Raw genomic sequence first — 13,660 nt, 5'->3', positions numbered from 1 at the left:
AACGGGTTTGATTACCGAGGCATCAGAGTAATCAGATTACACGAGGAACAGCTGCTGCATTAAAACAGGAGCTGAAAAAAAACAGAAAATCATCAAAGAAAACAAAAATAAACTGCAGAACCAGACAAAACATAACGAAGTAAATGATCAGAATGACTCATTAACATAAATACAAAATGATCAGAACTCCAATAAAACCCAAACAGGAAAGTTCTGTTTGTCCTCCCTGTTCTTATCAAACTGCACAAACCATATAAACCGATATTTGTTTTACATTTTCATAAAGCTGCCATCATGCAGATGTAACGGCTGCAAAACCAGGAGAAACTCCGAATTTAAAGGATCTGCAGTTTGAAAACAGAAAACAGTGAAGATGCTCCGCAGACATGATGTCACTTCCTCTGTGCTCCGCAGGATGAGCCAGATGTGATGTCACTTCCTCTGTTGAGGCGTTGCCTCCCCGGCCGAAGGAGCTTTAACTTTGTGACCAGATTAAAGTTTAAATCTTCTGTAAAGTGAAATCTGAGGTTTCTTCAGGTTTTGTTGTTGGCGGCGTTGATGAGCAGTTTGGCAGCAAAGCAGATGGGAATCGAACCGACACCTCTGCAGCGGCTGTAGTTAATGTTTGCCATGAATTCAAATGAAATGGCAGCTTTGCATGAAGGTCAGGACCTTATCAGGCCTGTTGGCTGTTAATCTGCCTCAGACTGAAGGAGGAAGATGGAAGCCGTTCTGCTCTTCATCGTTGCTGCTGCAGGTTATTTCTGATCATAACGTTGTTTTAGAAACGTTTAGTGGTGCTGCAGTCTGGTTTTAATCTGTTATTGATGTTTTCTGATGCTAACAACTCATCAGTTTCAGCTGCAGCCATTAAACTGTTAAATTAAAGCTAATATTAATAATAATCTTCATGTTTGTCGGTGCAGTTCTCAGTTCTGTTCCTGGACGGAAATATCATTTAGTTTCCGAGCCGAAGGATTGGACTGCAGCTCAGAGTTTCTGCAGAGAAAAGTTTTCAGACCTGGCATCGATCCAGAGCGCGGCGGACGTGAAGGCGCTGAACGAGCAGCTGGAACTGGGAGAACTGGGAGAACTGGGAGAGCACTCTGTAAGTTCCTGATCTCTGTGGTGAGCGGTGGCCATGGATCCACCAAACCGGTCTCCAGAACCATTGGTGACACCTTTAGAAAGAAAAGAGGCATAGGAAAAAAGAAACAAGAAATAAACAAATGTAAGACTCCAGAATACCAGTTGATCAGAGTTGGACCAGTTGATCAGAGTTGGACCAGTTGATCAGAGTTGGACCGGTTGATCAGAGTTGGACCGGTTGATCAGAGTTGGACCGGTTGCTCTGAGTTGGACCGGTTGCTCTGAGTTGCACTCTGCCATGGTTGCCCATTGTCACAGATTCTGTTCGTAGCGTTGAACAGTCTGCGGACCAGCCGATCCGTTCTGGTGACCTCAGGGTCTCTTTTTGCGGATGATGTCGTCCTACTGACCTCATCGGGTCGTGATCTACAGCGATACCGGAGCGGTTCGCAGTCGGGATGAGGATCAGGGCCTCCAAAGGGTAGAGGGCCTTCTCCGGGTCGGGGGGACGTCCTGCCCCGAGAGGAGGACTTTAAGTATCTCTGGGTTCATGAATGAGGGAAAACGGAGCGGGAGATCCACAGACGGATCGGCGCAGCGTCTGCAGTGCGGCGGGCGCTGTACCGCTCCGTCCTGGTGGAGAGAGAGCCCAGTGAAAAAGCGAAGCTCTCGATTTACCGGTCGATCTACGTTCCCACCCTCATCTATGGTCATGAGCTTTGGGTCATGACTGAAAGAACGAGATCGTGGATACAAGCGGCTGGAATGAGTTTCCCTGCAGGGTGTCTAGGTTCGGTCAATCAATCAATCAATCAATGAACTTCATTTATATCATCAGGTACGTTCTGGTCGCAGGTCGTCTGGGACGGACTCAGTAGAGACGCTGCTTCTCCACACCAAGAGGAACCAGATGAATCAGGCTTCTGGTTAGGATGGACGGTGAGGAGATCAGGTCCCACCAGAGGAAGACAAACAGGAGGGGACTAATAATTACAGAGTTTGGTCTGGACTGGTTTGGTCTGGACTGAATTAGTCTAGATTGGTCTGGTACCTGCTGTATGTTCGGTTGGATGAAGGTTGGACCTGTGGTCTCTGCCCCCTCACTTCATCCCAGGCCTGATTTCAGCTGTCGGCTCGGACCGTTGAGGGTCCAGTTCCTCCGTTTTGCTCCCATCAGCCTCTCAGGTTGATTAGCTCTTCATCATCAGAAGTCTTCGTCTCTGAGAGTTGATGTGAGAAACTAAAACCAGGAGAAATACTTCCTGGTTTTACTGCAGAGTTCTGACTAAATGTCCCGCTCTACCAGAGATTTTTATTTCTTTTGCTGATGAGTTTTATTAAGTGATTGAGGTGAAAACATTAAACTTTAACGGAGACCAAAGAACCCGGTTCTGTTGGAATCGTCACTTTGACCATAAATGAATTCAGTTGTGACTTTAGTGAACTGAACAGTGAACCAGTTCTTTCTAAGAGTGAATCATAAGTCTGAGGCGTTCAGGGTGTGAGTCGTGTTACAGGTGACCCAGGTGACCCAGGTGAGTTCAGGAAGTGCTCTCCTCTCCAGACTCCCTGGATCGGTTTGTACGATGATGTGAACAGCTGGCGCTGGTCCATGTCCGAATCTGACTTCTACCGACAAGACAAGAAGAAGTTCAGGAACTGGGCGTCCAGAGAACCAAACAATAACTATGGAAGAGAGAACTGCGCTGAGATGCGTGGAGACGGACGTTGGAATGACGAATTTTGTAATCGAACTCGAAGTTCCATCTGCTTGGATGTCAAAGGTCAACATTTTATTTGCTACAAAATGATTGGAAGTTGCAATTTTCCACGTTTGCTGAATTCGATAAATAGTTTAATGTTGACACTCAATTTTGTGATTTTTGAAGGTTTTATTTGTGCTTAAGGGACAAAGGTGACGTTTGTTCACGTCAACGTCAACATGACCTGGATGGAGGCTCGGCGGTACTGCAGGGGGCGCCACACCGACCTGGCCAGCGTCAGGAACATGGCAGAGAACCGGCGGCTGCAGGTCCTGGTGCCGACTGGACAACGGGCCTGGATCGGCCTGTCCAGAGAGTCCTGGAAGTGGTCGGATGGAACCGGCTCGGCTTTTAGCTTCTGGATGTCGGGAGAACCCAGTAAGACCAGACAGAACTGCGCCGCGGCGAACATGAAAGATTCTGGAAGATGGCAAAACTTTTGCTGCACAGAAAAGAAATCATCAGTTTGTTCTGCAGGTACGAAATGGTTCTGTTTTGTTTGGTTGGGTCTGTTTTGGACTGTTTTGGTTCTGTGAGAAAAGCATCCCTCCTCCGCTGTGCATCATGCTGGTGTTTGTGCCGTTTAGTTTCTCTGGACGTCGTGCCTTTGTTCTGATCCGTTTGAGGTTTGATTCTTTGCTCTGATCCAGATTTATGACCTGCAGCCATGTTGTTTTCAGACAGAAGAGGTTTTCGTCTTCAGATACGATAAACTTTTCCAAGCCACAATGCTTTCACATGTTCAAAATTAATTTGAACTTCTTTTTTTTTTTTTTTTTTACGAAGATCCATCGTTAAAGCAAGTGAAGCTGAAGGTGGTGAGAAGTTCATCTGTGGATCTGAACGACCCGGACCTGCTGGAAGACCTGCTGACGAAGGCAAGTCATGTCTTTTATCTTGACTTCCTGTTTTATTTTGGTAGATCCTGTTTCATTGTTCACTTCCTGTTCTTTGTTCAGCTTTAGTTCATTGTTTTCTTTGCAGCTCGATCAGTTTTCTGTCTTTATTGCCGATAAATCGACTCCTGGGTGGACAGTGGCGCAGTACCTGAAACGACCACATGGCGGCGGTGTGAAAACCGGGTTTGTTTTTGTTTCAGATGAAGCAGAAGCTGAGGGAGCAGGGAGTGAGTGGAGACGTCAGACTGAGCTGGAGGAAGCAGAAAGATGGAAAAATCTTCCTGAGGAAGAAGAACGATGAGCTTTAGACGATCCGCTCCTGCAGATGAAACGTCTTCAGAAGTCCGTTTCATAAAGCAGGAGGAGTTTATACGCCACAGGAAGCAGCTACTTAGAAATTAAGATGTTGGTTTGTGAATGTTATTAATCTGTATAAATGTAGCAGGAGCGACATGAGATTCTGTTCCAGAGAATCAGGTTTGATCTGGGATGAAGATCCTCCTGATGGAAACCAGTTTCATCTGCTTCTGAATCATCCGTCAGTTTCATTCTGACTGCAACCTGGCATCGATTTACAATTATGAAACATATTTAGTTTGGAACTCTCATCTATACATATATGATAAAATATGATTTAAAAGTTCTTTTTTTCTCTCTCACTAAAATGTTGGTGAGAAAATAAACTAAAATGTTACTGTTAATTGCTGTAAATATTAAAATTGTGAAATGAGACACTGATAAAGTTTAGTTGTCAGAAATCTTGATTTGTACACGTAGAAAAATGTTTTTTGAATATTGAATGATTTCCTGAAGAGAAAATAAAATAAAAAATGAGCCGACCGGTTTTAGATCGTTGATCTAAATGTTTTGTTTTGTCTGAACTGTTCGAGCTGATCTCTGATCAGAGTGAAGGCGGCCTCTGCTTCAGGTAGGACACTTACTGCTCATAATCCCTGAGCAGAACCTCGATTTGAACATAAACTGTCCATTTAAGGCTTTGTTGCCATTCACAATATGGCGGCTTGTTGACGTGCGGGAACAATTCAATAAACGTCAGCGCACAAAGATGACGCATGCGCAGGCGCCACTTCCTGCTTCCTGACAGCAGCAGTTGTCCTGATCTTCTGGTGGTTTTTGGACTTTCTGTCTCCGTGTCCACCTGTCTGTCCGCGTCCATGCGCGCTCCCGTCTGCGCGGCGCTGCTGCTGCTGTGCGCGCTGAGCGACGCGGCGGCTCGTCACTTCTCAGAGGAGCAGATGGCGGCTGTCAGGTGAGCAGGACAGGTGTTGGTCCAGAACCGGAGCCTGCGGGTCAGAGCAGATTTCCGTCTCCTCTGGTTCTGGTTCTGGTCTGTATGTTCTGGTTCTGGTGTCGGATCGGAGCTGCATGGAGCAGCTGCTGCAGCATCAGGGTCAGAGGTTTGAATCCCAGCTCCTTTCTGCTGGTGTTGATTTTCTCTGGTTCCTCCAGCTTCCTCTCCCAGAATGAAACCATCAGGCTAGGCTAAAAACATCAAGCTAGGCTAATGACATCAGGCTAGGCTAAAAACATCAAACTAGGCTAATGACATCAGGCTAGGCTAATGACATCAGGCTAGGCTAAAAACGTCAAGCTAGGCTAATGACATCAAGCTAGGCTAATGACATCAGGCTAGGCTAAAAACATTAAGATAGGCTAATGACATTAAAATAATCTTAACAATAATAATGTATAGTAAAAACATGTATAATATAAATAATTGTGTGTAAAAATGTTTAATTAGCAATAACGAAAATATTTTAACTAAATAATTTATCTTGTAAACCTGCATATTGTTTGTATTTGTCCGTTAGCGTGTGATGTGTAGAAGTTTCAGTGTTTGTAATTTCATCCTGTTTGGTGCGTTCAGCTTCTATCAGCTGTAGATCTACACCCTGCAGCTTCTGTAGGGTGTAGATCTACACTCTGCGGTTCTGGAATCGACCCGGTTCTGATCCGTGTTGACTCCAACCTGCAGGCAGCGGATCAAGTTCATGTTCTACCACGCCTACAACAGCTACCTGAACAACGCCTTCCCCTACGATGAGCTCCGCCCACTCACCTGCGATGGACAGGACACCTGGGGCAGGTGAGGCCACGCCCACAACGCCTGGGTTTCCCTGTAAAGAACTGGTTTTATTTATTTTATTGTAAAATCTACTCATGATTTGCTGAATAATTAGATTGTTATAGACGTAAAGGTTCAGGTTTATAAAAGTTAACTTGTTTTTAACTTTTATAAAAATGTTTTTTACATTTTTTCTCCATGTTGGGACATTTTGTTAGGAAACAGATAATCTGTGAAAAGATCGATCTTCCTGAGCTGCTGTTGAAGAAACACAACCCCCTACCAATAACCAATCAGAGCCAGGAGGCGGGTCTTAGAGCTGTCAGTCACCCTCATGTACTCGCTGCTAAAAGTGCTAATGGCACAGAAACGACCATTACAGGAAAACTGTATCTGCTGTCATCTGTGGCTATGCTAACTAGCTTTAGCATTCACAGCAGGCTGTGCTAGCTGCAGCGTAGCAAACATTGATTGACAGCGCTAAGACCCGCCTCCTGGCTCTGATTGGCTGGTTGGAACACCGGGGCAGAGGAGATCGATGTTTTTCACAGATTGTCTCAGTATGGTGACAGTTTCAACAAATGTTAAAAATATTTTTATAAGACTTACTGCAGCTTTAATGTGTTTGAGTTATTAAAAAATCATGTTTTATTTCTTTTCATCCTTTTAACAGAAAATAAACTAAATCATTTCTGTGTTTCTCTGTTCAGTTTCTCTCTGACTCTGATCGACGCCTTGGACACGCTGCTGGTGAGAACCCAGACCTGTTCTGACCCGGTCCGGTCCAGTCTGACCCCGTCTGATCTGATTTGATGCGATCCGATCTGGTCTGGAACAGTCCGGTCCGTTCCAAAGCTGAAATGCTTCCCTCCTCCTGCAGGTTCTGGGGAACCGGACCGAGTTCCAGCGCGTGGCGTCGCTCCTCCAGGACACCATAGACTTCGACATCGACGTCAACGCGTCCGTGTTTGAAACCAACATCAGAGGTGAGGCCCGCGGCCCGGTTCTGGTTCTGATGGGCGGATCAGGAGCTGACCTACTGTGTCTTGGTAGTGGTGGGCGGCCTGCTGTCGGCCCACATGCTGGCGGGTCGGGCCGGGATGGAACTGGAGCCCGGCTGGCCCTGTTCCGGTCCGCTGCTCCGGATGGCCGAGGACGCGGCCCGCAAGCTGCTGCCAGGTACCAGAGCGGCCCAAACGGGCTTCTGACAGAACCTCACTTTGGTAAAAGAGTTTCAGAATCATTTAAAAGTGAATTTAGATCATTTGAAGTAAAGTAAGGTAAACGTATCCCATAATGCATTGTGTCACCAGCCAGTTAAACCACAGTTTTTGTCCCAAATGTTCATTTGAAGAACTTTGACAGGCTGAACAGGAAGGGAACCAGAGCGGGTCGGACCGAACCTCCGTCAGAACGTTTAGTCAGGAAAAGCTAAGCTGTGTCGCCAGGTTTCCTCCTCTGGTGGGAGAGGTGCTGCTGACCTTTGACCTGACTGTCTGCAGCGTTCGATACGCCCAGCGGGATGCCGTACGGCACCGTGAACCTGCTGCGCGGCGTCAGTCCCAGCGAGACGCCGGTCACCTGCACCGCCGGCGTGGGAACCTTCATCCTGGAGTTCGCCGCGCTGAGCCGCCTCACCGGCGACCCGACGTTCGAGAGCGCGGCGCGGCGCGCGCTGACCGCCCTGTGGGACACCCGATCTGACATCGGACTGGTAACCGAACGCAACCGAATCCAAAACAAGAATCAGCAGCAGTTTGGACCGACCCGTTTCTGCCCGTCCAGGTGGGGAACCACATCGACATCGTGACCAGGAAGTGGGTGGCCCAGGATGCCGGCATCGGCGCCGGCGTCGACTCGTACTTTGAGTATCTGGTGAAAGGAGCCATCATGCTGCAGGACCAGGAGCTTCTCAGCATGTTCCGAGGTAAAACTCCGACCGAAACCAGAACACTTCTGCTGGTCCACCGGCAATGGAACTCATTTTAGCGCTTGAGCTAATGGTTAGCCTCTAGCTTTTTAATTAAATTTTTCCACATAAATTCTGAAGTGCTCATTTATTTTAGCTGTTTTGAAAACTTTCAGTAGAATAAAGTTCAGCATCTTTGATTGAAGTTATTAATCTAAAATTAGCTTCTGCGAAACACCATATTGATTGTGCTAACATTTAGCCTTAGCAGAATCTTTATTATTGAGGATTTACCCTTAGCATAGCTAGCTTATTAGGTTGAGGGGAAAATGGTTAAATTTAGCACCTTTGTGTTAGCTTCCACTAAATACAATGTTAATTTAGCTCTTTAGCGTTAGCAGAAGGTTTATGATTAGTATTTTAGGGTTAGCACTGTTAGCTGTTTAGTTAGGACAGCTAGCTTTATGGTTGGCGCTGAGACTTTTTAGTTAGAGCATTTAGTTTTTGATTAGCGCAGCTAGCTTTTTAGTTAGCACAGTTAGTTTTTGGTTAGCACAGCTAGCTTTAGCATTAGCACTGCCCACCACAGTAAACCCTCACCGTGTCTTGGTGTTTCCTCAGCGTACGATCGGGCCATCCAGAACTACACGCGTTTTGATGACTGGTACCTGTGGGTCCAGATGCACAAAGGAAGCGTCACCATGCCGGTGTTCCAGAGCCTGGAGGCCTTCTGGCCCGGCCTGCAGGTACAGCACACCTGGACCGTGAGGTCGGGCGGCGAGCCGAGCCTTCATCCGCCCGTCTGTGTTTCAGTCTCTGCTGGGGAACCTGGACAGCGCCGCCAGAACCTTCCAGAACTATTACTCAGTGTGGAGGCAGTTTGGAGGTCTGCCGGAGTTCTACAGCATCACACAGGGATACACAGTGGATAAGAGAGAGGGGTACCCACTGAGACCAGGTGAGACCCACTGAGACCAGGTGAGACCCACTGAGACCAGGTGAGACCAGGTGAGACCCACTGAGACCAGGTGAGACCAGGTGAGACCCACTGAGACCAGGTGAGACCCACTGAGACCAGGTGAGACCCACTGAGACCAGGTTGAGACCAGGTGAGACCCACTGAGAACCAGGTGAGGACCCCACTGAGACCAGGTGAGACCCACTGAGACCAGGTGAGACCCACTGAGACCAGGTGAGACCCACTGAGACCAGGTGAGACCCACTGAGACCCACTGAGACCAGGTGAGACCCACTGAGACCAGGTGAGACCCACTGAGACCAGGTGAGACCCACTGAGACCAGGTGAGACCCACTGAGACCAGGTGAGACCCACTGAGACCAGGTGAGACCCACTGAGACCAGACCAATAGTTTTTGTTTCCTGTTATTTTTCTCTCTTTGCAGGTTTTTGGATTATTTGCTGAAATATTTTAATTCTATTCGCTGTTGTTTACTAAAAGTTCAAAGCATAGAACTAGACTGAATAGATCTGTTCTTATTGATCGGTCACAATGTCACCGATACCTGATCTAGAATTTTTTTGAACATTGGGACTGATACAGATATCAATATTTAATCAGTGCATTTCTTGTCGTAACCACGGCAACAGGTCAACATTTCTGGCTCTGCTTTGCTCTGTGTTGATCCTCAGGTCGTTATAGATCTACGCTTCATCATAGCGTAGATCTATGCTATGATGATGTTTTCTGTGGAGCAAAACTTCCCAGAAAACATCCAGAACCTTCCGCCTGATCCGATTCTGGATTCATTCCTCCAGGCCGTCCGATCAGAAAGCCGGACCTCTTTGACTCGTCGTCGTTTTCAGGAACTTTAATAAAGAAACTGTTTTCATTCCAGAGCTGATGGAGAGCGCCATGTACCTGTTCAGAGCCACAGGTGATCACACCTACCTGCAGTTCGGCCTGGACGCCGTGGAGTCCATCGAACGCATCGCCAAGACGCCATGCGGCTACGCCAGCGTGAGTCACCTGACCTCTGAGTCAGCAGGTCACCTCACCTGTGATGAGGTGATGAAGGCTCAGTCTGCTCCTCTTCCTCTGCAGGTGAAAGATCTCCGGGATCACCAGCTGGATAACAGGATGGAGTCGTTCTTCCTGGCTGAAACCGTCAAATACCTGTACCTGCTCTTTGACCCCGCCCACTTCCTGCACGGTGGGGGGGCGGAGGGGGACGGGTCGTGGGAGGGGGGCGGAGCCAGCGGCCAGTGTGTTCTGGGGGCCGGGGGATTCGTCTTCAACACCGAGGCTCATCCTCTGGACCCAGCGGTGCTGCACTGCTGCAGCCGCCACGCGCAGGAGCGCCGCGAGCTGCAGCACCTGCTGCTGGGGCTGACTGCGCCGGCCGGCCAATCGGAGCCACCCGCCGCTCAGACAGAGGACCCTCCCCCCAGCCAATCAGAGAGCATCGCTCTGAAGCCCGGAGAGAAGAAGGCCCCGCCCCCTCTCTCCTGCCCCGTTCAGCCGTTCGGCGCTCGGCTCGCCGTCCTGGGCCAGGTATTCTCTGATAACACCTGAGGCTCTGATTGGCTGCAGGTGGGCGACGCCCTCAAGTAGCTCCGGGACTCTGAGGCGCCTCCGGACTGACGGACGTCATTTTAAAATGTATTTTTATTTATTAAAATGTTTCTGAGTTTTCAGACTCTTTTCTCTCCTGGAGGTTTGTAGGATATCAGAACCGGGATCCAAACTAATCTGGGTTTAGTTTCAGTGATTTGACTAAAAAATAACAAACATTTAAATTAAATGCAAAACATTTCCTGCACTTTGTGTCAAAATAAAACCACACCTGAGTTTATTCAGGCTGCAGACTGCAGGGGGCGCAGCGGCTCCTCTGGTGAGTTTGTAGCTGCAGTATCGCGAAATGGCCACCAGAGGGAGACATCTGAGTTGGCTTTGAGTTTCTGATCAGTTTTCTTTAAATATTTAGACTAACAAACACTGAGGGGATTTCCTGAGGAGGAGACGACGGGTCGTTAGTTTAGAAACTTTAATCCCAGAGAAGATTCTGGTTCTGGTTCTGATCAGCAGAAACAACATCCAGGATTAAAGTCAGACATCGGAGGTCGTAGTTCAGGTCTCTGGTTCGATTCCAGGGCCTCTCAGTGAAACTCGGCGCCGTTCTGCTGCTCTGCTCAACATTTGGTAAACATTAAACTGAGCGAGATTTGACCCGACCCAGAACCACAACCAGAACCTCCCTGAATCTGATCTAGTTTCCCCTGAAGGGCTTTGATCGTTAGGCAAAGACTTTTCAGCTCCTTTTAAAGATGAAAAGTGTTTGTTGTTACCCTGGAAGGCCCGCCGGTACCAGAACCAGAACTCCTTTAGTCCTTGTTGTGTTTGATTGGATGAACGTCTGCGGATCATAACGAGCTTCAGGTCGTGATGTAGCATCGGGACGCTGAGTGGACTGGACCATTAAAGGTTTCACTTCCTGGATCAGGTCAGGATGTGGCCTAAACAAAACATGTTCATTAATCTGTGCACAAAATATTTTTAGATGATCAGATTTCATTCTGCTCAGTTCTGCCTGTTGGGACGTTTTAGGGTCTCTGTCTCTTTAAATCCAGACAAACCGCTGCTGGCCACACCCACAACTCAACATTTACACTTTTACATGAAACAGATGATAAATTATGCACCTGTTCACAGAGGCGCCTCTAGGGGGAAAGTTAGGACAATCCTAAGGGCCCCTGAGCGACGGGGCCCTCCACAATTTATTTATTTTTTGTTCATCGAAATAAATAATAAAAATAAAGAATTGGGGCCCTGTCAATTACAAAATGAATCATATTGTGTTTTCTAAAATTGTTTTAGCAGTAAAAATGAAATGTTGCCGCTCCCAGAAAAACATCCATATTCACCCTGAACCTCCTGGATCTGCAGGAAATGGTTGGTTCCTGCTTGACGGTGACGATGTTCAGCAGCAGTCAGTGGAAAACAAGAACCACTGTGGCTGTTATTATGCTGCTAAGAAAAATTATAAAGTTAGGTTTTGAAAAAATAGAGATAAGAGAGAGCAAAAGGTAAAAGTGTTCATTTATAACCCAGTTTTTCTCTGAGAGGTGGGTAGACTGAGAGATTATCAACCATTTAGCATAGTTAGCTTAGCTACAGGCTGTTGGCCTCCAATTCACTAACATTTAATAAATTAAAGAAATAAATGACCAACATATTCATATATTGAACTTGTCTCTGTACCTTTTACCTCTTAACAACAGGTGAGTCAGTCAGCAGCAGCTCTGACCTCCTGACCCGTCCTCTCTCCCCTCCTAGTCAAATTAAAGCTGCACTAACTTTTATAAAAATATTTTTTTACATATTTGTTAAAACTGTCATTATGTTGTGACAGTTTGGCATGAGAGATAATCTGTGAAAAATCTATTTCCTCTGCTTTCTCCCAGTTCTCTCTAGAAACAACCAATCAGAGTCAGGAGAGTTTTAGTGCTGTCAATCACAATCTCATGTGGTGCTGCTCCTCCTTCCCCTTGCTCTGCGCTGTGCTGTAGCTAGCAATAATGATAAATGTCTCTCCACCTTTAGCACATTTAGCAGCGAGTGAATGAGGTTGATTGACAGCGCTAAGACCCTCCTCCTGGTTCTGATTGGTTGTTTTGGTCGGAACGTTGCTTTACTTTAGCTAGCAATAGCAGCTCAGGGAGCAGGTGGAGGAGATTGATTGTTTTCACAGATTATCTGTCTCAGAACAAACTGGCATCATGACATGATGACAGCTTTAACAAATATGGAGAAAACATTTTTATTAAAGTTATAAACTCCAGCTTGAATAAAATGCAACTACATAACATTTTTTGAGAAGTCTGGATTGTTTTATGTATATTTTGCATGTTGCTTTTGACTGTTGCTTGTGGAGAGAGACATTTAAAAATCTAAAACTAAACTGTATGTGGACTGTTGGATGTGAAATTCATGAACAGTAAATATTGTGCTAGTTCTCAGTATTGGACCAAAGAAAGCAAGACTTTAAAATTGTGATGCTTTTGATGGGTCAGATAGACTCAAGAAATTGTAACAGCAGCTGCATGGGGGGCCCAATTTAAGTTTTTGTTAGGGGGCCCAAGATTCCTGGCGGCGCCCCTGCCTGTACAGCTTAGAAGAGCAGAAGTGGAGCCTCCTGCACAACCAACCAGAACGCAGCAACTGGTTTGTTTGGTGAGTCGACAACAAAATTCTTGTCTTTTCCAGCAGCCACTGTACAGCAGGAAAACCAGCTGACCACAGACTGGAGCTCAGCGTGGGTTGCTAGGTTATGGGGTGTGGTTGCTAGGTAACGGGCAGTCCCTGCTGATTTGTGATGTTTCATTCTGTAAGTTTTTGAAAAGTCTCGTTTTCCAGACACTAAAACAACAACCTGGTGGTTTTTTAGAAACATAGAAACATGAATGGAAGAACGAAAACGTTCAAAAAGTAAATTCTGCATAATAGTCGTGACCTGTAAGGGTTAAAGGTCGTGACAGGATGATCAGGAAACGACTCGTCCAGTTTGGCTGTTTGGACAGATTGAAGGAGAAAAACATCAACAGGCATGGTGGTGGCAGGTGATGGTCTGGGCCTCAGACCTGCTGGGTGACGCCGCCGCAGTTCTGCTGCTTTACTTACGGCGGCGCTCTGGAAACACCTGGAGCTTCCTGAGGGATGGGAGGAGCCGCTGGAGCCGCAGAGTCAGCCTGACTGTAGATCAGCGACTCTTCTCTGACCAAACGGACCAGTTAAAGCACAAACCAGTTCCAGACGCTCTGGTTACTGGGCGGGGTCCGGCTGCCTGACGTCTCTAAGGAGGGTCCACTTCCTGTACCTATGACATCATCAGGGATCATGTGCAGACAGGTCCATGATGATGATGAAGATGAAGATGGTCGGCTCAGTCATTACATA

At 47.0% G+C, this 13,660-nt stretch overlaps 2 protein-coding genes across 2 annotated transcripts; both read left to right on the top strand.

Annotated features, from left to right (window-relative positions):
* Positions 1-1,721: 1,721 nt before the first annotated feature.
* LOC116720698 (macrophage mannose receptor 1-like) lies at positions 1,722-4,059 on the top strand. The gene is made up of 4 exons (XM_032564092.1): positions 1,722-2,873; positions 2,997-3,329; positions 3,639-3,730; positions 3,952-4,059. The coding sequence occupies exons 1-4, from the start codon at positions 2,702-2,704 to the stop codon at positions 4,057-4,059; spliced, it is 705 nt and encodes a 234-aa protein (XP_032419983.1). The 5' UTR covers positions 1,722-2,701.
* A 750-nt stretch (positions 4,060-4,809) lies between these two features.
* On the top strand, positions 4,810-11,943 carry edem2 (ER degradation enhancer, mannosidase alpha-like 2). The gene is made up of 11 exons (XM_032567371.1): positions 4,810-5,021; positions 5,748-5,858; positions 6,548-6,587; positions 6,718-6,823; positions 6,891-7,016; positions 7,340-7,551; positions 7,623-7,764; positions 8,368-8,492; positions 8,560-8,704; positions 9,603-9,724; positions 9,809-11,943. The coding sequence occupies exons 1-11, from the start codon at positions 4,825-4,827 to the stop codon at positions 10,277-10,279; spliced, it is 1,797 nt and encodes a 598-aa protein (XP_032423262.1). The 5' UTR covers positions 4,810-4,824; the 3' UTR covers positions 10,280-11,943.
* Positions 11,944-13,660: the final 1,717 nt, after the last annotated feature.

Source organism: Xiphophorus hellerii, chromosome 1 (assembly GCF_003331165.1).
Source record: "Xiphophorus hellerii strain 12219 chromosome 1, Xiphophorus_hellerii-4.1, whole genome shotgun sequence".
NCBI lineage: Eukaryota > Metazoa > Chordata > Actinopteri > Cyprinodontiformes > Poeciliidae > Xiphophorus > Xiphophorus hellerii.
The sequence above is the reverse complement of the archived record's forward strand: the minus strand, read 5'-3'. Positions and strand labels throughout refer to the sequence as shown.

Excerpts from the sequence above, each read along its gene's own strand:
- LOC116720698 (XM_032564092.1), top strand. The coding sequence starts at position 2,702 with ATGTCCGAATCTGACTTCTACCGACAAGACAAGAAGAAGTTCAGGAAC. Across the intron at positions 2,874-2,996 it reads CATCTGCTTGGATGTCAAAG|GGACAAAGGTGACGTTTGTT; the intron begins GTCAACATTTTA and ends TTTGTGCTTAAG. Across the intron at positions 3,731-3,951 it reads TGGAAGACCTGCTGACGAAG|ATGAAGCAGAAGCTGAGGGA; the intron begins GCAAGTCATGTC and ends TTTTTGTTTCAG.
- edem2 (XM_032567371.1), top strand. The coding sequence starts at position 4,825 with ATGCGCAGGCGCCACTTCCTGCTTCCTGACAGCAGCAGTTGTCCTGAT. Across the intron at positions 5,022-5,747 it reads GAGCAGATGGCGGCTGTCAG|GCAGCGGATCAAGTTCATGT; the intron begins GTGAGCAGGACA and ends TCCAACCTGCAG. Across the intron at positions 5,859-6,547 it reads GGACAGGACACCTGGGGCAG|TTTCTCTCTGACTCTGATCG; the intron begins GTGAGGCCACGC and ends TTCTCTGTTCAG.